At 41.2% G+C, this 24,337-nt stretch overlaps 1 protein-coding gene across 2 annotated transcripts in view; it reads right to left on the bottom strand.

Annotated features, from left to right (window-relative positions):
* Positions 1 to 3,400: 3,400 nt before the first annotated feature.
* Positions 3,401 to 24,337, bottom strand: part of PIK3CG (phosphatidylinositol-4,5-bisphosphate 3-kinase catalytic subunit gamma) — a 35,168-nt gene continuing 14,231 nt past the window's right edge. For both annotated transcript variants that reach the window (XM_015275715.4, NM_001199538.3), the window contains exons 5-11: positions 23,083 to 23,186; positions 19,969 to 20,115; positions 18,925 to 19,015; positions 15,749 to 15,879; positions 14,507 to 14,618; positions 10,358 to 10,515; positions 3,401 to 5,412 (exon numbers count right to left, since the gene is read on the bottom strand). In XM_015275715.4, coding sequence (XP_015131201.1) covers positions 5,131 to 5,412; positions 10,358 to 10,515; positions 14,507 to 14,618; positions 15,749 to 15,879; positions 18,925 to 19,015; positions 19,969 to 20,115; positions 23,083 to 23,186 — 1,025 coding nt within the window. In that variant the 3' untranslated portion in view covers positions 3,401 to 5,130. The remainder of the gene's footprint in view (positions 5,413 to 10,357; positions 10,516 to 14,506; positions 14,619 to 15,748; positions 15,880 to 18,924; positions 19,016 to 19,968; positions 20,116 to 23,082; positions 23,187 to 24,337) is intronic.

Raw genomic sequence — 24,337 nt, 5'->3', positions numbered from 1 at the left:
GATCCCTTTAAGTTCTTGAGATTTCCAGGTATTTTTCTCTTGAGGCAGTCAGAAACAGTGTTTTGTGTGGTTTGGAAAATACGTCATAGTCTGTGGGAAAGGAAGAAGTTTGTAAAACAGAGACGTTGTCATGAACTTCATCAAAACAAAGGATCCCTTTGGCTGGAGAAGAGCACTTCCTGAAGGGATCTGGTTATCCAGCGGAGATGCTTTGGTGCAGACATCAGACAGAAGCAGAAGAGCTGCCATCCTGCACCCAGCATGTGCTTCCATCCTAATGGGAAATGACGTCCCCATGTGCAGGGCTTAATCTGATCCCGAACACCTGCTGTTGATTGGTGTGGAAGCACAAGGCTGACAGTTTCTTCACTTTTTTTTTTTTTTTTAACCTCAGGTAATTTAACAGGAAATATTCTTAGCAAAATTCAGCCCTATCCTGAATTGTTAATGACCTCTGTACCAAGAAACTGTACTGTGGCACCAGATCTCCCACGTCACAAGACTGCTGGAGCCCTGGCAGCCTTCTGCAGGGTGGTTAGATAAAGGGAGATATATTCAAAGGCAAATAAGGATCTGGTACAAAGTCTGAGCTTTGGTTTTAAGACTATTTTGCACTGTGAGCCATTAACACATCTGTATGCTTTTCCCTCTCCTTTCAGAAGTCTTGCCTGGTTATTCTTCATTACATCAGATTTTACCTTCTTTGTGTCTCTGCTCAGTGTTTACTTTTCCAAGCAGTGCTGCTACATACAAGTTGCCTCTCCCATGTTTCTTCACACATCTGAGCAGCAGAAAGCTCTGCCCATAGGACTGCAGCGTGGAGAGCATGACTGGCATTTGCAAACTGTGACTTGCAGTGCCAAATGCCAGGGAGCTCGCAGCGAGGTGTGGGATGTGCTCATACTTACTCGATATAGCACTCCTGCCATACACAGGTTCCTTTTGTTATCTAAAATTAACCAGCATGTGCTTCTGGCACTGTGCTGCTGCTGTTTCCAAAGTGACAGCCTCTTCTTTTGCATCCCCAGGAGATCACCTGAGAGGTGGCACATCTTTGTCTCTGCACTGCCTCCTTCTCTTTCCCCAGCCCGAGGGGGGCTCTGGCAGTGTCAAAGCTGCAAGCTCCAAAATGACAAAACCCATTCCCAGGGGTAGGAAGGGACAAGCTTTTCCTGTCAAGTGCCCACCTGCTCAGCATTAACACACAGGACACAACGTTTTCAAAATGTTCTGTTGTCAAAAGCTAGGAAAAGCTGCGTCTTTTTGACTGCTTCCTTCCTGCATCATGCTGGGACCACTCACCAGTGCCTCTCCTCTACAGCTGCAGTGATGCAAGAACCCGATGTGCTGACAGCCATTTGTATCTTTGCGTCAGTCCTAAATATGAATGGTGTAGCTGCAGACAAACCACTTTCTTTTCTCTAGCATCTATCTTACTTTCTTCAGACCTCCCACAAAATTTTATAATACACCATTAGTATATTTTCTGGCCAATTCTGCCTCCAAAACACAGCTGGGTGAGCGTGGTGGGATGCTGGTGCAGGAGGACAGTTCTGGACCACTACGTCCAGCATTCTGTGGAAGGAGCAGCCAGAAGACACATGAACTACATCAATGTTTTCCAGGTGCTTCAGTGTTACCGGGATGCTCAAAAGGCCTGCTGGGCCTTGTCAACATCGTTTCTTATTTTCAAGACTCCGTTACGAAGAGTAAGAAACTCCCTGGCACAGAGTTTGCAATTTATGTCATCTCTGGGAGCACTCCTGTGGATTTGCAGAATGGGGTCAGCCAACAGTAAGGTTTATCGTGGAAAATGCCCTACAACAGTGATAACTTCCATTCACATTTCACTTGAGTCTGTTCTCATCTGTATTTCTGTATCATCAGACACATTGCGCAAGAAGTTTTATGTTAAATAAGGCTGAATATTCTGCTCATGATAAACACCACAAACAAGTGCAACCACTGTATTCAGTGCGATCTAAATATAACACTGTACACCTTTGCTCCCTCCCAGCTCCTCTTCGTGTCCTGGAGCACATGCAGGCCGGAGCCTTGGAGACACATTCCTCACCAACCACCATCCTTATGATCAGGCTGGAGCCAAAGTGGTGGTGAAGTCACAGCTGAGTTCAAAGCACTGATCTAAGAATAGATCCAAACTGCTACTGCTCGGTGCAGAAATGACATGAATTTGGTTTGCTGAGAAAATATAATACATGTTGAAATAAAATTAAAAAAAAAAACCCTAGACTTTAAATGTAACTTTAAAAATAATTTAAAAAATGTTTGGGATCACAGCAGAAAAGGATGATAACTGAGACCTACTCAAAAACATTACTAATTTCATCTCCCTGCACGCTGAGTTAGAGCCTGTGAAATACGTGGTTAGTGACTAATTTCCACTTCCTGCTTTGTAGCCCATATGAAAAAGCTGTTTTGAAGGGTTGGTCTATTTAGAGTGTGTTCAGGCATTGGATGACTGTAGGCCCCAGCTCCACAAATGGTGCCCAACTCTCTGTGGTGGCAGTGGGAGCTGTCCTAAAGCTGCACCCTTCCAGGCCTGGGGTACCCCAAGCAGCGCCCAGCCGCACTCTGACATAGCAGCTGACAGACAACCAGCAGTATGGGTGCACAGCTATTTATTAACAAAGTGTCGGCCAGCAGACAGCTTGTTCTGTAGCTAAGGAGGGGATGCAGCAGCTGCTCCTACTCCCTGAAGTCACAGAATCACAGAATTGTATGGGTTGGAAGGGACCTGAAGAGATCGAGTCCAGCCCCATGCTAAAGCACGTACCCTACAGCAGGTTGCACAAGTAAGCATCCAGCTGAGTCTTGAATATCTCCAGAGGAGGAGACTCTGTAACCTCTCCGAGCAGCCTGTTCCTGTGCTCCGTTACCATAAAGAAGTTCTTCTGCATGTTTGTACGGAACATCCTCTGTTCAAGTTTCAGGCCACCGCTCCTTGTCCTATCACTACACAGCACCGAGAAGAGGCCGGGTGCCCCAGGCTGCAGAGTGGTGCCCAGCACTGCCCGGGCAGCCCAGCCGCAGGCACGTAGAGCTCTGGAGACATCTGCTAATGAGCTCAGCACAGAGCTGCTGCAGAAGTCTGTAACAAACGTATACAACTCAACGCAGCACACTGTAAACTCGATAAAAATGACCTGTCTCGGCTTAGTGTGGGACTGAGCAGTTTTCCTCTGGCTGTGGGTTCCCCACAGATGTCCATCTGCATACGAAGGCTGCTTTAGGAATGCCATTCCCTTCGAGTTGTGATTAGCATTTATTTCCCTATGCTGCATTCAAATATAGCAGGAGATTTACTTCTGATCTCTTACTGAGACTGCAGTCTTTAAAATACTGGAGAAAAGTGCTTATTCATGAAGGAGAAATCAAGTGAATAGAACATATCAATCAATTTATTTCAGATCTACAAAATACAAATCTAAAAATATCACTTTACAGACAGTATTCACCATTTACTTTGTATTTTAGTACGGTTTTAAGCCTATCTTGCACAGAATGGTAATGTAAGAGAACAACAAAATATTCTACGTTTTACCCTTTCAGATCTCCTTAACTCAGTCTATCGTACACATCAAAAATGTCATTGTGCACGGAAATCAATTAAACATCTATGTTTCAAAAAGAGATTGGCTCTATCTCATAACCGAGACACCAATTACAGTACATTTAGTAAAATCCTTCCAGGATACGCTCAGTAGTAACGGTGGTAGCAGTAGTTAAAATCTTAACAGTTCTGTGAAGCGATCAAAGCAAAGGATAACAGAATTACAAAATTCAGTTCATCATTTAAATGTAGAGTAAAACCCATGTAAAACTGCAATGGAAGAAGAAATTACACGGGCACGAGTGCAAAAAAGCAATACTGTAAGCCATCTTCTCTCTTTGGTAAGAATCAATCAGCAGGAAGTATACGGTAACAACTGGAGTCAAAGACTAATTCATGATATATAGTTGTTCCTACCTTAGGCAGTGTAGGTGATTTGCAGGTATCCTACAGCAGAGAAGTTACAATTCTACTCAACGCTGATCGTTTTTTCCTCTCTTAGGTTTAAATATTGAAATTATTTCTTCTCTTTCATAAATAGCTTTTCAGTAGTAAAGTCTCTTAAAGAATTTAAAAATAAATAGCAAAATATACACAATCTCAAAGATTAAATTTAACTCCTTAAGGGTATCTCCCGAAAATATCTCTCCAAAGAATAAATAACTTTGGGTTTCTCAAATATTTGGTAAAATGTCAATTACTTTTACGTGACGAGCTTTCTCTGAGCAATAAGGAAGTACCATTGATTTTTCTACAAAGCTTTTACCATGCAGGTGGAATTTCAGTAAATTTACATGAAGAATATATAATCTGTAATATAATATGGAACTTCCCTGTTAAAAAAAAAAATACAGTAAAAAATCTGTCCAAAATTAAACCTTAAGAATTTCAGGTTCAAACCGGAGAAGCTTCCAGGGAACTACGAAGCTCTCTTACAGCAACAGTCAAGCTCAGCTGTGTATGTCAAGAGGCCACAATGATAATAAAGCAATTTCTTTTGGCAGCGGAGTCAAGGTTTTCTACCGACACATATTAAAAATCAGAACAGGAATGAAGTGGGACAAAGGGAAGCGACGTGGGTGAAGAACACTTGAGTAAAAGCCATCCTGATAAAGAAATCAATTTCCTGCAGGGATTTCAATATTACCATCGATTTTAAACAGAATCTATTTTTCCCCATTTGAAGGCCTGACTCCCATGAACAATTAAGGCAATGCTACTGAAAATTTCTATCTGATACTGCAGGTTATCATCTGACCCAAGCTCCTCCTTCATTATTACTAAAGGAAAGAAGAAAACTGCAGGCCACATCAGCAAAGCAGCTAGTTGACAGTCCGGCAACTGGAAGCATCATTAGACATTAAAAATATATATATCTTAACTGCAGGAAAGCTCTTCTGGAAAGGCAGACCAAAAAAAAAAAAAAAAAAAGCCTTTTTAGAAGCTGCCAGCGAGGTAAAGGCAGTACTGACTGCTCATGTATTCGGAATGCATAAATAACAACGAGTACATTCACTAACTTCCTATTCACACCTACAGATAGTTTACACCAAATGTTAAGCAGAATGCTTTTCTACTCCTTGCTTGATTCCAAGCACAAGATGTAAGAACCAGTTAAATTGCACAGTCCAGCCCTTATCTCTGCAAACCTCGATCTGATCAAGGAAATGCTTTTTAGCATCTTCTTCGCTTTTCCCTACTGTCAGCGCGTCCCGGATATATTCAATATCCTCTTTGCTGGTTAACTGGGGCATTCCAGTCATTAGCATCATGGAGAACAGGATGATGAGCAGGTTGGTGTGATGTCGGAGAGCTAAATAAGCCTTCACACACACATCCTACAAAAGAGAAGGGTTTTCTGTTAAATGATGATGTGCATGGAAAGGGATGGTTTAGCAACTTCATGGGAACTTGGGTATGAACTACTGCCACCGACTGCCACCGTTCAGTCAGCGGTGTGTCGGGGAGAGGAGACCCCAGAGAGCCACTCATCCCAACAGAAACATTACGCTCACGTCTGCATCCATTGCCACGTCATTGGTGAGCACACCTCAGGGCAACAAGTCCCATTTTGGTGCATAAACTAATGGCTCTTTTAAATAATATGACATTAGTTGTTAAAGCTCAAAACCTCAGCTTCACCAGAATTTCCAATTCATTTCCCTGTCATGTAATCCCTTGCTGAGATTGTTAAAAAGGCCGCAGTAATTCATCGTCTTTCTTCACAATTGGTATGTTTCCATTTAAAGACCATGGGATAGCAAGCGACTCTGAATAAAGCAGCACCTCCAGGGCTCAATTCTTCATTTTATGTGGATGTCTTTAAAAGCTGCGGAGGTGACGGCTTGTTTAATGGAGATGGCTCTCCAGGCGTGGTGCTCTGTCACATTTCTCCAGCTGACAGTTCTGCTTCAAACTCAGGCGTGCTGCCTGGCTTTAGGACTGCCATGGTTATGTGCTGTCCTACCGGATTCATGGGATTCTTGGGTTTTTTATTGCTTTTTTCACTCCCATATACAATAATTTGTGCTCAGCAGCACAAACTTTAGAAGAATTAAATTTCTGCAGCTTAGAAAAACATGAAATACCTTTGAAAACAATGGTTAATGGTAAGTGACTAATACATAAATCAGAATGATTATTTCTTACATTGAATTCATTACTCATTTACTTTTTGAAATAACATTTTAAGGAAAAGCAATCAAACCACAGAAATCAAAATGAGGAAGTTAATTAGGCCTGCAACGCGGTAATGGGAAGAGATGAGAAATAATTCCAAGAAGGTTGCTGCTATTAAAACCTAAGCTGAAGCAACACTGATTTTTACCTAAATAAAGATTCAGCTTAACCTTTCCACAAATTTGTTGAACTGATTCTAAAAGTCCTACGCAATTCAAGTACTTTCATATACTTCCCTAACAAATCTCATTAGCTCTGTAGAACTCTGCTTATTTCTGACACAGTGGGTGGTTTTTTTCCTTCCTCATAAACAGTAAGAATGGCACAAATAACCTTAATATCTATCACTGCTCACATCAGCAACATCAGACAAACGAGCAGACAGGTCAGGAAAACACAAGGGAAGAGAAGAAAGATGATATTTTGAAGATCTGTCCGTAGGGTTTTTCCCTTTCTCATTTTTCCCCTATTGCCTGGGCCCCTCTCAGTTCTTAATAAATCCTGTCCTGAAATAAGATGAGAACTTTAACGTCAGTTCAGCTCTGGCAAAGCAGAAGATGAATTGCAATGTCCAAAGCACCGTTTACAATAGAAAACACAATCAACTTTTTACAGGGATTACTTTCACTTCATGTCACCAGGAAAAAAAATTCTACTTGTGTGTATCGACTTCAAACAGGGAAATCTTGTCACAGGAGTTAGTGCGGCTTTTGTTTCTCTTGAAAGCGATGAAAGCTCTCTATAGTTGTATCAAAGGAGGTTTTGCATTTCTCCGTGGATGATACATCTCACTGCTGAAGGTGTCTGAGACAGGAAAACAATTTGCAGTCAAGAAACCGGCATCGCTGTCCTTGAAAGGATTCAAAGGATTTAAAACATCTGCACCTCCTTGTTACAGTTATTTATGCAGGCAGGAGCTGAATGGAGTTTGGAATTAACATCTCCCAGGAAAAGTCATTTCTGTACTTCTGAGAGAGGCAGAGGGGACCAAAAGTGACACACGTGTGTGTCAGGGCTATGTGCACACCGCGGCATTAGGAAGAAAGCTGTTAACTAATCAAAGCCACAGGCCAAATGAGAGGAGCTGAGGAGAAACCACCCCCAATTTGTCCATGCCACAACAGTGGGTAATTCTGAGAGCTTGAAAGTGTCGTTAAGTATCAGTGTCCTAAGAGTCAAGTGTTTGTAAAAGGTGGAGTGCCCAAGTTCTGTTACATAGGCCTTCTCTTTCCTGTGCATTGCTTTTCAGCAATGAAGTGTACATCCTTCTTTCTGTCACCTTTGTCTGACAATCAAATACATGGGGTTAGATTAGTACTAAAACCACAGATCCCTGTAACATCAAGTCTGCAAGGTAAAGTAATGAAAAATGAATGAATGAAATAAATGAGACAGAATGAATGAAAATTCATTCAATGGCAAAGGTAGTAAAGAGAAATTTAGGCTAACTACATGTAATAATAGCTTGGTAGACAAAGCTCAAAAGTCTAGAGAGATAGACAATAAGGCTCTCTGAAGAGTTCCTACACGTAAGACATGTAGAAGTTGCATGTATGTAGGAGTAAAAGAGTGGTATGGGCTTCAGCCAAAGGCTGGAAAGGAAATGCCACCATGTTTGACACTCACAGCAAGAGAAATCTGGGCAGTACTGAGGCAGCTGAAAAATTCACAGATGGGACGGAGAAATAATTGTCTTCTCAGATTAAATCATGCTTATCAAATAATGTTTTCTACTAAACATTTCTGTCAGTTCATTAATAGCCTCTGGCATCTATTTTTTTTTTAAACCACTGTGAAAAGAGCAAAAAGGGAAGCAAAATGTGGAGTAAGAGCTAAGAGAAGCAAGCTTTACTGCCATGCTACTGCCAGCTTTAACAGTGCAGCAGTACCAGCACAGTACTAACTGCTGCACCCCGCTGCAGGGGACCTGAGAGTCAGTTGTCTAACTACACCTGCAGTAGTAGCTGTGTCTGACACATCTGTAAGGACCAACAGGTGACAGGACATAAAGCCAGGCAAACCCATGGGTATTTTAGAATATCAAGAAGACTGAAGCCTGTGAAAACAAAGCATTCTTCTAAAGTACAACATATTTAATGTAGCTGAAGCACAAATTAATGAGCGATGCTCTTAAAAATTAATGAAGGGTAAATGCTGAGACTTTTCCATTACTGCTTGCATGAGTCAGCAGGCACACTGAATGAATCCCTCGCTATTTGGGAACATGACACAACCCGTTGGTTGGAAAGCAAAGCTTTCATTTTGTTTACATCTGTTATCTGAACATATAATTAAGACACACTTTTTTACAGCAAGATAGGAGATGCGTTTCTTGCTCTGTGTCGCTATTTTACTTGTATGAAAGTATTTTGCTTTCAACTTCCTTTTTAAATCCTGTAAGGTATTACCAGTACAGTATAGCACATTGCATACAGTACGTAATGCAGCAGAACTGTACATGAGCTTACATTTTTTCAGTCCATATTACTGTTTGTCTGTGCCCACATCATCCCACGTCAGACAAGCAGGTTATGTGTCACGGTCACTGCTCACAGCAGTACAGCATGTTAAGCACTGGTCCTCTGGTTAATGACACGAATGGAACTGACACTGGCACTGTCGTGGCATATAGCACCAGTGGGATGGCAGCAGTATTTACTTTAGAAATTTGTACAGCAGTAGAAAAATAAATGCATTCAGTTGAAACCAGGATTGCTCTGTATGATGAGGGCTTACTGAAAAGAAGCTCAGACCAAAATCACCTCCTGTTACTTACGCTTTTGGGCTGCAGAAGTAAAGGTCATACATTCTCTGAAGAGCTGGAAGATCCATATATATGACCACACCATCTCCTCACTACAGATGCTAAGAACTTGCTAGTCTTCCAATTCTCCACCAGCACACTTCCATATTTTCAACTATTTCCTGCATCCAGAACTGAGGTGTTCCACTAACTGACATAGCCTAGATGGGCGTCCCAGCCCCACACCTGCAAGTGGCTGATGGCTGAGCAGTGCCACCCTTCTAGTATGCACTACAGTTGATGGACTTCTTTAAGAGCATTCCTCACTTCCAAAGCTAGTCCTTGTGCAAAAGAAATACTCAAAAATAGCACCTGGTGGTTTATAGTTATTATCAGTAGTCTGGGCTCAAGAATGACACTTGCCCAGTTATTTGCTGAACAATCACATGTATGTTCAATGGGACATGCTCACTACTCCGCAGGTACTCAGTGTTGAAAAGTAGACTCTGCAGCAGGGAGGGCAGAGGGAATGGTCCATCCGAAGGGAATCCCAAGTACCTAAGTCAGGCTGCTGCTCTGACTTGCACTCTGGAGGAGACTTTAGATAACGTAGGGAACCTCCTTCCTAGTCAGGCACATATTTAAAGATCCTAACGATGTGTACAGGAATACCAGCCCAGACATCTGTTTATCTTTGGTCAGCCATTCTCTCAGACATTTCATTAAACATACTAAACAGCATTTTGCTTTGTTCTCTCCTGGTCACAAGATGACAAAATCAAAACTTGCTTTGGAGGAGCTCACTTAAAATTGCACAAACTGCAGTAGAATAGATTTTTAACACTGTTCTCTTTCACCGAATTCAGTCCACCCAATTCACAAAACCAGAATCGTACAGTTTAAGATCACTGTAAAGTTCTGTCCAGATGCACCAGGCCCAGCCCCAGGACAAGAGGGCAGAATCAGGAGGGACTAAGTGGCACAGCCAGATGAGGAGCACTGACTTGTACCACACAGAATATTCTGCTTCAGAATACTCAGCCTCTCTGCTGTCACAAATACTGATGTCCCTTACAAAGTATTTTCAATCTAAACAAGAAACAAAGAAAAGACTGCCTGCCTGACTGCAGCTAGCTGAAGCTCTTCAGTGTGGCTTCATGGCTTTTTGCTTCCTAGTTCCCCTCATCCTACAGATATTGTTTGCCTTTAGAGCTAAAATAACCCAGAAATGTATTATGAGTCAGTAAATTATATTAATGCAATACCCAGGAGCACAGACCTTGGAACTCTAAGGCACTAACGCTCATTTTGAAGGGCAAAAAATGCCACTTAATTCATTTACAGTTAAATATCCACTTTACCTGAAATTTGTGGAAATGGAGACTTGTCTTCTTTCCAGAGGTCCCCATGACAAACAGAAAATCCGGAGTCAGCACAAAAGGAACTCTTTCCTTATTAATTCCAAGGAAGCTTTTATAATTCCCAAGAATATGGCCAAAATCAATATGAAAAAGGTTACCTTTATAAAAAGAAGTCACAGTTAGGCTCAAATGCAGTAAACTGCCAAGAACACTCATATGCATTTACTGTATTTCCAAAACCATTTGTAGGTCTATACTATGACTCTGTAGTTCAGCAGAAAAGACTATTTTCTCTCTCTTTTTTTCTAAATACATAATTGTGTTCTCTTAGTGAAATTATTTTTTGTCTTTGGCAGCTGTTAAAACCAAGTAGGCTTGTTATGTTTTCTAAACATACACTCACAGCTTTTCAAACATGAAGCGAGGAAAGCTTGTGCCTCTGATCCATAACAATCAGATCCCAGCACATCACTACATGGAAAAGGTTTGTTAATTATGGCACAAATTCTCAGCAACTCTGGAACAGAACAAGCTTCTTCCTCACATAACTGCATTACCAGTTTATTTATCTTTCCACGGTGTACAGAATAAGATTCCCATACTACAGATAATTCCGAGATTGTAATATAGTATCAGGTCCCGGGAAAGTGATGAAAAACTTCACTTTTAAGGACTGCTACACGTATAGGAGTGGAGTGGCCCACTGCTCTTCAGATTGATTTATTAGTTTCATTGGCCTACAAGATGTAAGGATTAAAGAGTATGTTCACTTAAAAACATGCATTTGTAATAATGGCATATACATACAAGAAGAGAAAACATCAAACGACGTAAGATGTTACTTAATAGCAATCCTTAGGTGTACCATGCTTACATGTGCCAGCATTTCAGCCAGCTTTTGCGTCCTCACAGCCTACCCCAGTGCTGATGTATTCTGCAGACCTCTCAGTCACCTCCTTCTCCCTTCTGTTGTTCCAGACAGCTCCTGTTAAACTCTGGCTAATCTCTTGACTATAAACAAATAACATTTCCTTTACTGTCTCCCTTTCTAATGACCTATCGCTCACTTTCTGCTAGTACATAATATATATAGTACTATATATATTAATGTTGAAACTGAAGCATTATTTGTCTTCTTTTCCACAAGGATTTCTGGTGAACTGTTTTTTTTTTAATTGTAGTCTCCAATTAGCTCATTTCTGCCTTCAGGGTACTTCCTCTCTCCAGCCTTCAGCTGGTAAAACTTTAACTACAATATGATTAATATTAAATATATGGTCTTCTGACTAAAACCAAAAGTATTTTCTGTCTCTCTGCATTATGTAAAGACTAATTAGGAAGTAACGAGCTCATGAAACTGGAATTGAATTCCTTAGGCCAGATAGAATGCCTTCATATGTACAGCTCAATCTGGGGTCCTTCCTGGGATGCCCATTAAGAAGTAATCCCAAAGTTCGTAATACAAAAACATTCAGGTTCTTTCAGGAGGTGTACAGCCATGTGGTGAGAAGTTTGTTTCCTCAGGTATGGCAAAAGGACAATAGAATGCTCATGTAACACACCTGCATAGCCAACTTCTACAAAGAAATCTGATTTATCACACATTGGACCTTAAAGATTTCAATGAACTATTCACAGCCGACCCGGTTGTGCTGACCCATTAAGTCACTTGTGCACATTCTGGACAACATCCTCCTGAAGAACATGGATAGACTGTTCAGTAGACAATAGTCCACTAAACACAGACCAGCAACCTTCCAGAAACACATCTGGTGCTCTTGCATCAGCCAGTTGGTCAGGCAACATCATGCCGTCACCCTCACAGGGTACCTGAGCAACTCAAGCTTGAGGTAGCTCTCACTGGTTGGCCCAGAAGAGCCACCCAGCAAAGGAGACAAACAACGGTGTGACAGAGAATACAAGAGGTTGGCAGCTTCTCCAACTGTGGTTCATCAGCCGGTGAGATTAATCATTAAAGGTGCAATCCCTTGACAATTTGACAAGTAGGCTTAGCTCCATGCTTCAATATGCTTTAATATCTCATGTTAAACTGTTTACATTTCATTTAGTACGCTCACGTTTGAATTGTTGGCATTTTTGTCCCATGACACACCATCCCACAGACTTCAGTAACAAAACACCACACATGTACACTTACTTTCTAGGATTTTCTATACAGGTATATAAAACAGTTATGTTCCTTTGAAGCAATCACAGTCCAATAACATTTCAATTCTGATAGCACATACAATTGCACTCAGAACCCCATTCACACTCCAGACAAGTGAGTATCTGTCTACTTTTAAAACCTTTTGGCTTTTAGATCTTAAATCATCATAGAATGGCCTGGGTTGAAAAGGACCACAATGATCATTGAATTTCAACCCCCTTGTTATGCGTAGGGTCACCAACCACCAGACCAGGCTGCCCAGAGCCACATCCAGCCTGGCCTTGAATGCCTCCAGGGATGGGGCATCCACAGCCTCCTTGGGCAACCTGTTCCAGTGTGTCACCACCCTCTGTGTGAAAAACTTCCTCCTAATATCCAACCTAAACCTCCCCTGTCTCAGTTTAAAACTATTCCCCCTTGTCCTATCACTATCCACCCTCACAAACAGCCATTCCCCCTACTGTTTATATGCTCCCTTCAAGTACTGGAAGGCTGCAATGAGGTCTCCCTGGAGCCTTCTCTTCTCCAAGCTAAACAAGCCCAGTACCCTCAACCTTTCCTCATAGGAGAGGTGCTCCAGCCCTCTGATCATCTTAGTGGCCATCCTCTGGACCCGCTCCAAGAGCTCCACGTCCTTCCCGTACTGGGGGCCCCAGGCCTGGACGCAGTACTCCAGACAGCCTCACAAGAGCCGGACAGAGGAGGACAATCACCACCTTCTCCCTGCTGGCCACCCCTTTTTTAATGCAGCCCAGAACACAGTTTGGCCTCTTGGACTGCAAGCGCACGCTGGTGGCTCATGTCCAGCTTCTCATCTACCAGGACCCCCAAGTCCTTCTCCACAGTGCTGCTCTCAAGGAGATCTTCCCCCAGTTTGTATAAATACTTGAGATTTCCTTGACCCAAGTGCAACACCCTGTACTTGGCCTTATTGAACCTCATTAGGTTTTCATGGGCCCACTTCTCCAGCCTGTTCAGAAATCTAGACATAAACATTTGTTTTGCAAGGCCAGACTACTTAGTTTGTAACAAACTCATCTTTGGAAAAGAACAGCATTATTAACATAGAATGGCTTAGGTCGGAGGAGACCTTAAAGCCCACCAGCCCCAACCCCTGCCATGGGCTGGCTGCCCCCCACCAGCTCAGGCTGCCCAGGGTCCCATCCAACCTGGCCCTGAGTGCCTCCAGGGATGGGGCACCCACAACTCTATGGGCAGCTGTGCCAGGGCCTCTCTGCCCTCTGAGTAAAGAATTTATTTCTAAATTTCCACTCTTAGTTTAAAGCCATTCCCCCTTGTCCTTTCACTATCTGACTATGTAAAAAGTCTGTCCCCCTCCTGCTTTTAAGCTGCATTTAAGTACAGGAAGGCCACACAATGAGGTCTCATGGAGCCTTTTCTCCAAGCTGAACAAGCCCAACTCCCTCAGCCTTTTTTCATAGGAGAGATTCTGCAGCCCTCTGATCATCTTCGTGGTCCCCCTCTGGATCCACTCCAACAGCTCCACATCCTTCCTGTGCTGGGGGCCCCAGGCCTGGACGCAGTACTCCAGATGGGGCCTCATGAGGGCAGAGTAGAGTGGAACAACCATCTCTTGTGCCCTGCTGGCCACACCTCTTTTGATGCAGCCCAGAATACTGTTGGCCTTCCAAGCTGCATATCTCTACAAGTTAGAGATAAGGGTGTAGTGCAGGACTACGTCAAAGGCCTTGCGCAAGTCAAGGTAGACAACATCAATTGCCCTTCCTTCGTCCACTGATGCTGTCATTCCATCAGGTAAACATCTAGATCTTATATGAAGGCCCAAAAACAGTAATGATAGGTTTCAATATCATAGAATTTGAAAGCAATGGTGAGAGAAATGGATTCTTTACCTTCATTCATTGTTATATACATTACTTATTAGATTAAAACATAAATCTAGTGAGGTGTAGATAGTCCTCGCTTCTATTAAATTCCCCCACAAAACCCAGACTCACCTGTTTCTGTGATCATAATGTTATCATTGTGTCTGTCTCCTATTCCAAGAACAAAGGTTGCCACACAGTAGCCAGCACAGGAATAAACAAACCTTTCCACAGCTGCCTGAAACTAAAAATAATTTTAGAGATGTTAAATACTTCAGTGTTAGAAACGTCCCTTCAGTCATTCCCAAATTAATATGCCTTTCTGTTGATGCGTATCAAGCAAAAGTCAAACAAACTGTCTTATAAAGTACACTGTTGCACAGCAGAGATAAGGATCACAGCCCTGCACTGCACTCGCTATGCTGTGAGAACAGGCTGTACTCTCTGGGCCAAATAAAATTAGCACATAGTAGTCCACATTTTCTGAGAAAATAAAGCTCAAACAGGTCACTGAACCTAAGCAAAGAAATTATGAGTACCCACATCTGTACTTCAGTCCTCTAAAACCACAGTGCCTCTCAGTGTTCCTAGATGTCCTTTCAATCTGCTCCTCATGTATCGCTTCTAAATACCACTGACAAAGGAGTCATTTCTAAAGCATCTTGTAACTCAGAAGCCCAGCTGCCAGCTGGATGCAGAAGGCTCTTTCACAGACATTCACAGCTGAGTACAGGGAAATGAATGGATTTTTGAAACTGGTGAGTAACACAACTCTAAACACAACTGTGGATCCTATGCTTCTTAATTACTGGAGTGCATTCAAAAGCTCTGTGCTCTGGTTTTGGCTATGATAGATTTATCTTCTTCGTAGTAGTTGGTATGGCATTGTGTTTTGGATTTAGGATGAGAATAATGTTGATAACACACGGATGTTTTAGTTGTTGCTGAGCACTGCTTATAGCAAGTCAAGGATTTGTTGACCTCTCACACTGCTCTATCAGTGAGGAGCCCAACAGGGAGTTGGGTGGGGACAGAAGCAGGACAAGTGACCCAGACTGGCCAAAGAAATGTCCTATACCATATGGCATCATGCTTAACCATAAAACTGGGGGAGTTAGCTGGGGAGGGCTTTTTTTGTCTGGGGACTGGCTGGGGGCTGGGCATCACACAGCTGGTGGTGAGCAATAGCATTGTACATCACTTGTTTTGTGTAGTCTTATCTTTTTTGATGCTTTCTTTCCTTTTTTTCCTCCTCTTTTTTTTTTTTTTCCCTATTAAACTGTCTTTATTTCAACCCCTGTGTTTTACGTTCTTCCTCTCCTCCTAATCCTCCACATCATCCCACTTTAGGGGAGGAGAACCCACAGAACTCACCTTCTCCTCAATGACACATCTGTCCTTGAGCCACTGGTTCAGTATTTCATCCTTAAATGCACCAGTGTTGCCAACTGTACTCTGCTGAATTTTGGCAATCGTTGTAGCATCTTTCACAATTTCAATCATTCCTAGCAGAAAACAAAGGATAAACTAGAATTTAAATTAAATTTATATCAAAGCATATAAAATACACCAAATAATATTTTAAACTGTGCTTTTTGAACCTTTTGCATAATTTCAATAGCTTGTGAGCATCCATTTATTTTACAAGAAACAATGGCTCCTGCCCACTCTCAGCTGAAGCCAGTCAGAGCCCTTAACAACACTAGTGTGTAAATACAACCTCTGAAAACCACCACCGAATTGAATAGTGTTGCACTTTGGTTTGTGTTTGTTGGGTTGTTGTTTGTCTCTCAGGAGTGAGGTTTCTCCTGCCTGTGCTCACAAATCTCCCTCTGCTGGTGAACAGCTTCTTGACTCCAGGGAAGCAGAGCTGTTACAGGCGACATCTTCTGCTTCTCTTTGCATTTTCAAGTTCTCCCAGCATAGCTGTGTAGTTTAGCACTGTGAAAAGTCTACAGATTTTAGAGCGGATGCTAATGACAACCGTTTACTGATCATTCTCTGCTGTAGAGCTAAAACAGCAGTACAAAACCTAGACAGAATGTTGTACAGCTTATTCTGCCTAAGCAAATCTTTTGGAGGTATCCTGATAAAAAAGCTATCTGCTGGAATAGTGTGTCTCTCCCGGCAGATCCTTCTAAATAGATACGCCTCCCAGTAGATATGGTTAGTCCTAGAGAAGGCTTCAGTAACTGGAACAGATCTCAACTAAGCTGCATTCATCTGAGCAGAAAGCAGCAAAAGCACAGTGCTGCCTGTTACCGGGGATCTGCGGTACTGAGGCAGGTTACTTTTACATTATGTGCCAACTCAAGCTTTTTAAATTTGGCAGTGACCCAGCACAGTAGGTAGTGACAACTGCCTCATAAAGCCACAGACATATGCTCATGCCAACGGGAGAGATAGTAAGGTATGACTGTTCACCCATGATACATGGTAGGGAAAGTTCCTCCTCCTGAGGTCTATTTGGCAGCAGCAGTGGACATTTCCAGAACTGCAAACTGTGTTGAAAACAGATGTCTTCAACTGACTGAGAAAGATCTACACAGGAGGGGATACCATCCAGGTGTTAGGAAATCTGTAGGACATCTGTCTGTTTCCCTGTTTTCATTGTAAAACGGGGTATTGTCCTTGTGTAAATCCACAGAAACTGTCTTAAGTTTCCTGGAAATACAAAGAGGAAGGGAAGAAGCAGTTTGGAAGAAAACCATCCAAAAATATTGTGAAGGGAAATTTGCATGTCACCACTCTCTGGTTTTGTTCCAAACAAGCATAAGCTGTGTTTCAAGGTGTCCCACATTGGGTATTACTAATTTAGGCTACAGGTATTTTCAGCCAACCTAATAGAAGTGAAGTGTTGATGTGATTAACCATGGCCCTACCATGGTGTTGGGGGGATGCTGAATTCTTACATCTCCCTCCCCACTGCATGTACAAAAATAAACAACTATTTCCTTGAGATTACAGAGTGGGAAACCCATTAAGAATTCAAGAAAGAATACCGAAGTCTGGAAATTGAATATAAGAACACTGTGGTCAATGGCACAATTCCTGCACCTTCCTCCATTAATTTAAAATATTACATCGCCTTAAGATGATTTTAAACAAGAAAAAAAAATGAAAGCATTACCTTTGTTATAACACAAGGTTAAAAAAAATGACCTATATTTACAGTTTAAGTGTAGTTTGTGTATTTTGGTATATCATGACCATTTCCTTTGACTTTATTAGAATTCTATCAATATGATTTCTTTAGTTTTAAAAAGGTTATATAAGGAGAAAAGAAACACGTATGTGTTGCACTACCAAGTAGTGCATCAGTGAGCCAGGCTTTCTGCACTCCTGAGAAATCTTGAAGCCAAAAGAATGATAAAAATGTTACGTGGCAATTTTGGAGAGGAAGAACACTGCAGATATTATTTAAAAGAGTTCTTAATTTTACTGGGACTCAGTTTATCATTCTTGGATCTGTAAAGCAAAATATACTGGAAAAAAAAAACAACAACTAAAAAGCTGGAGATCATGAGAGATAAGTGGCAGCATTTATACTCTAATGACTTTATCAATCCATATAGTTCCTATCATACTGCCAGCTACACAGATGACAGGAGTTAACAAACTTGCTAATTCTTACATATATTCAAGATCTGAGTAAATGGCAGAGAAGTACTTGTTAACCTGTCTCATTGATGAATGGTTTATATCAGCCAAAGCATTCTTTTCAGCACAAAAGCTTAATTTGGACATGCCCAATTTTTCAGCAGTGAGAAGGCTTTGCTCCAGCCAGCTGTGTGACAACTGGTCAGCAGAACTAACTGTGACAGTCAATCCCGTATTATCTGAATGCTGGGAAACTGTGCAACGTGGATGTGCTAGGGTGCACAATACATGCAAACCCAACATGGTGAGTCATGGAGCCGTCGGGATGTCTACATTATGTATCAGTTTGGTATTTCTGGATGTAAATGGACTTCTTCCAAGCTGATCAGATTGCTCTACATACCATGACACAGTTCTCCAGGAAATTTCATAAGCAACCCCTTGACTTCTCCCATTATGAATTCTACAGAATAGATGATCTCCACTGCATGAACTCATGCTTACTGACAAATACTGCCTGAACATCCCATCAAGTGATGTTGTTGCTTCTAGGGAGTATAGGGTATGAAGTTTCAGGTCAGGAAAAAACACAAATGTTTTTCTATTTTAACTCTTTTCTCTATTTAATCTTTATTAGCACATTAAAACATATCTTGAGGAAGTCGCTTGCTTTCACCACTTTTTCATATCAAATATTGTTGAGAAACAGCTGGATACAAATAGTTGGATTAGCAAAGGAAGAACAATTACTTAAGCTAGTGTAGCAGCATAAGGATATCCATCAGAAGGGCAGAAACTACAGCTAAGAGACAAATGAAGGCTGCACACAGAAAGGCAAATAAACTGATGTTGATTTCTGGAATGCAGTGCATACTGAATACTTCTCCTGTACTCAACTTCTGTAACTATGATATTTTGAATTTCTAATTACAGTAAGTGTGATCTCATACCTATTTTGTTCCCTGTAGAAATACAGCCATACGGTAGCAAACAGAGGTCCAAGGATTCTGCTTCCCAAATGGATTCCATTATTCGAAGAATCTAGTAAAAGCAAAAAGGAATGCACAAACTTACTACAAGTTCACAGAAACAAAGAATCACAGAATGGGTTGGGCTGGGAGGGACCTTAAACATTATCAAGTTCCAATCCTCTGCCATGAGCAGAAACACCTTTCACTACATCAGGCTGCCCAGAGCCCCACCAAACCTGGCCTTCTCTGTAGAGAAAGCACATCCACAGCTTCTCTGGCACCTGAGAGTGCCTTCATCATCTTAAGCAAAAAGATTTCTTCCCAGTATCTAATCTACATTGTTCAGACATTATTTATTACTCAGACAAATAACACTGTCCAGACTTCTGATGTGAGACTAAACTTATTGATCTATTCTGTGGTGTAAAAGAAGAGCACAGAAAGTGTGCAGTCATTCAAGATTATCAGTTACAGAATCAGGGCTTTTATTTACTAACCTGTCCTGTGACTGGGCAATCTCTACTGTTCACGAGGTATTAATAAGTGTCTTCTATGATTTCTACATGATCTGAGATTAAACACATGAGCAATTACACTCATTTTCCACCATAAATATCCCTGCAAATGTTAACAACCCCATTTGTCAGAGCAATCACTGAAATATTACTACAGCAACGCTATCTACCATTTTTTTTCCATTTGTAACTTCACCTATCACATAAATCAATGAAAAAAATTCTTCATCAGAAAAACAAGCCATCTTGCACTAAATAACAGATGTCTTCTCTAGAACACTGAAATATTAAGTTTGTGTGGAATATGGCAGGAAAAAAGGTAACAGTAACTTAAAACACAGTAGTACAAAAAAGAAGATCCTGTTTTGCTATCAGCTTGTCATACAGCTTACAAAATGAAAGCTTCCTATTTTAAGTGGACAGCATATACTGCTCTGAAAAGTAAAACAATTTAAAAGTATTTACATATTCAATTTATTCCTACACTTCAGCATTTAAGCTATCTTACCTGTAAAATAAGCATGTCCTGACGGAGGTCATCTCCGTGTTTAAAGATGATGCCTATGGTTTCATTTGATAGAGCAGTTGGATCTGCACATTTAAACTCAAGCCAAAGGGGCTTCTTCTTGGATGCCATTACTTTACATTTTTCTATCTGTGAAAGACACGTTTATCGTTAGGCATTGCGCTCCAACATCAGCACACCAACCTTTTCATACCTCAGGTAGAGAGTAGTTTACCAACTTCCAGTCAGTCAGACCACAAGAAACACGCTGAAAACACATGTAAAGAATGGTTTTCCATTGCCAGAGAAAACCTCACTGAGCCTGTAAAGCTTTTAACACTGCCCATGATGAAGGGAAACATAAGCCTTGACTCTGGAACTGATCTTAACTTGTAAATCTGCTTCAGACATAAAGAACTTTTAAGCCAGGAGTAAGAGCTCCTGAAATAACTGGAAAACACAGAACCTCCCCAGTGCATTCTGAGGTGCTTTGCAAAACAGGAAAGTAACAGTCGTCCAATGCAATTTGCCATACCTCATCTACCCTTGTGACTTTTAGAGTCCTCAGTTATTACAGACTACTTGATTTTACTCAATTTCCTTAGAAAACTGCGTAGCCGGATTCATGTGGAAAATGGCATTTGTGAAAGTAATGTAACACAGTAATTCATAAAATAACAGAATAAACACTCATTTAGTTTTACTAATTTTTCAGTCTCGAGAAGTTCAGCAATGAAACTACTCAAATTGTATTATTTCAAATGTTTTCTCAACTATAGATGTCTCGTACATATGTGGTACGAAATACTTCTGGAATAATTATGTACAGTAAAACCACCTAAAATAATAAAAGCATTTACACACCAGTGTTTGAGAGCTGACAGAAGTGATTATGTCAGGAAAGAGTATTTCAGAATATTCATGTTTCATAGACTGCAGTTCTGAACTTTGAGTTTAAAAGAAAACAGTTTTTATCCCTATTTCTATTAAAAGGGGTAAAAAGCTGTTAAATCTTTGAACTTCCTTGAAACACTGCTTTTGCTTCTAACATCTGGTTTAAACTATTCAAATTTCAGGCTGTGAGGATTTTAAGCTTACGGCCAAATAACGCTTGTTAGGACAAAGACAAAGCTTGCCAACATCAAACGTTGTATCAAACATTTCTGTTATCACAGAATCGCAGAATCACAGAATGGCCCGGGTTGGAAGGGACCTCAAGGATCATGAATCTCCAACCCCTCTGCCGGGCAGGGCCACCAACCTCCCCATTTACTAGACCAGGTTGCCCAGGGCCCCATCCAACCTGGCCTTGAACACCTCCAGGGACGGGGCATCCACAACCTCTCTGGGCAGCCCGTTCCAGCACCTCACCACTCTCCTGGTAAAGAACTTCCCCCTGACATCCAACCTAAATCTTCCCTCTTTCAACTTAAAACCATTCCCCCTTGTCCTGCTGTTATCTACCCTTTCAAAGAGTTTACTACCTTCCTGTTTATAGGCTCCCTTCAGGTACTGAAAGGCTGCGATGAGGTCACCCCGCAGCCTTCTCTTCTCCAGGCTGAATAAGCCCAGCTCCCTCAGCCTGTCCTCGTAGGGGAGGTGGTGCTCCAGCCCCCTGATCATCTTTGCGGCCCTCCTCTGGACCCTCTCCAACAGCTCTCTGTCTTTCTTGTACTGGGGGCTCCATACCTGGATGCAGTACTCCAGATGGGGCCTCACAAGAGCAGAGTAGAGAGGGACAGTCACCTCCTTGTCCCTGCTGGCCACCCCTCTCATGATGGAGCCCAGGATACCATATAGTATATAGTATATACCATATAGTATATAGTACATACCATATACTGTTCATATAGTTTAAAGGAAAAAAACAAAGCAGTTGCATCTATTTTTGGACATAGCTACTTTCCTTTGTAAACCAGTTGCTTCATGTGCCTAGGAAGGGCGTGGAAGGGCTGCCCACTTCCTAAGTAAGGGAAAACTAGAAAGGCCTCAAAGATATTTTAATTTGAAGTCCATTTTTTTGGTCAAAAAGTTAACAAAATAAATTTCAAAAGTTAAACATATATAAATCTACAAAAAATTACAATTATTTAAATTAAGTTTCTGAAGTTATCAGAAATGTTGTATTTCAGAGTAAATATTGCTTTAATTGACTTCTGTACAGACAGTACCTCTGTGGTCCTCAGCTGGGAGGTGTTCAGCTCTTTCAGTTTGAAGGCAGACAGGCCTACAGGCTGCCTACCAAGGCATGGGCTTATTTAACAGAAACACGGACAGATTTGGAAAACGGTTATCAGCCACCTAGATGAGAACCCTACTGACTGGCAGCTCCTTAAGCTGGATGGTTCATCTGTTCTTAGCTAAGAGAGAAACCAAAGGATTCCTTTCTTGTAGGCTGCACATCAGGTGGATCCTAAAAGCTTTCATTGTGTGTCTTTACCCAAATTTCACATACCATAGTAGCTGCAAGAGCAAATGCGCTTTCACAATACATCTGCTGATTTATTCATCATGTTTTTAACTGCAAAACATAGGAATTGGCACAGACCTCAACAGTCACACAACAGCACTGGAGGAAGCAGGTGTTTCTTAACATATTTCTATCAAAATGTTAATGTATCTTTTAATAAAAGCAACATAGTCAGCAGAGATACTGAAAAAACCAGAAATAGGTAAACATTTGTGTTAGTAAGACCAAGGTCTCAAATAAACCTTAAGGACTTGTGAAGGTCAGATACATCTTTCAGGTAAGACAAGGAAAGTAGGAAGGGAAACTGAACATCACAAAACCTCTGAAATCTGCTGAAACAGTTTTATACGGGCATTTAATATAAATAGAAGTCAGCCACCTGTTAAGTTCTCAATTTAATTGACACTTAATGATTAGAGTTTTTTAAGAGGTTTTTTAATTAATTTATTTATTTAAGTATATGGTGGCATGTAATCACACTTAGAAAAATGCTATTGGCTTTAGGAAGAAATGTTTTTTGAAGCCATTAAATGTCATCGCATTCACAGCGATATAAGATCTTTAGATGTTTTTAACCAAGGAAACATACTTGCAGATAGGATCTTTTTTTTTCAAAAAGGATTTGTAGAAGCTCAAACTGTACTTACCACCAGGGGTCCTGCTCTTAGCCCAGGGTCATACGGGACTCTAAAACTTTCTGGAAGTTTGCTGCCCTGTAGTTTTTCAAGCTTTTGTCTAAGCTGTGCAATAACTGCAATTGCAAGCAAGAAAACACACTAAAATCAAAAGTTGGAAGTAAAAGCATTATAGCTAATAGAACTTACTGATTTGTGATTTAGCTAAAAACAAATCCTCCATTTAGCTACTATTAAAATTGCTTTCCTTAAAGACACTCTGTTTTGAGGAAAGGAGGAAAACTCTTTAACATCCATGACTAAAGAGCTGTTTCAGATCCCAAAAGTCTTCAAGCACCTCACAACTCATGGTCCCTCTACAGAGCGTCAAAACCACACAGTGCTTGATATTCCTCTCAAGACTCCATCTTCAGGGTTGAAGAGATGACATTAAAAACTCAACTTTCATTAAAAAAAAAACAACAAAATGACACAACACAAAATGTATACATACATTTGTATATTTCCCTTATTACAGCCAAAGAAATGCTCAAATATCTCCCCCAAAGGCTCAGAAGGAAGGGGATATTGAAAGTACCTTGCATTTGCCAATATTATTTTCACCTATCTCACTGCTCCTACAGCCAGATTCATAGCTTTTGAATTCATGCAGCGCTGTATAGCGTAGTCATAAGGAATTCAAACACAGATATGCTGAATTTCTTATTTAAGTTTTCTTGTTGCAGCCTTGTAAATCTCACATTACAGTAAGAAGAAAATTTGGTGACTGATGTGATATCTAATCTGGTAAAAATAAAAAAATTAATTAAAATCTGCCAGTGAGGTACAGGAGCTAATAAGTGAACAATATAATTAGAATCACAGAATCATAGAATGGCCCGGGTTGAAAAGGACCACAATGGCCATCAAGTTTCAACCCCCTGCTATGTGCAGGGTTGCCAACCACCAGACCAGGCTGCCCAGAGCCACATCCAGCCTGGCCTTGAATGCCTCCAGGGATGGGGCATCCACAGCCTCCTTGGACAACCTGTTCCAGTGTGTCACCACCCTGCGTGAAAAAACTTCCTCCAAATATCTAACCTAAACCTCCCCTGTCTCAGTTTAAAACCACCCCCCCTTATACAACTTTCCTAAGAATAAACTAGGTTGTGATAACTTAGGTCATGCAAAAGCCTTCTAAAATTTAACTACTGATCCCTTACCCAAGTCTAGCTTGATTTCAGTAAGTCATCTCATAATGTCAGACAATGTAATTGGAAAACCGTAT

Source organism: Gallus gallus, chromosome 1 (genome assembly GCF_016699485.2).
Source record: "Gallus gallus isolate bGalGal1 chromosome 1, bGalGal1.mat.broiler.GRCg7b, whole genome shotgun sequence".
NCBI classification, from domain to species: Eukaryota; Metazoa; Chordata; class Aves; order Galliformes; family Phasianidae; genus Gallus; species Gallus gallus.
Note: the sequence above shows the minus strand (reverse complement) of the source record. Positions and strands in the feature narration are given on the sequence as shown.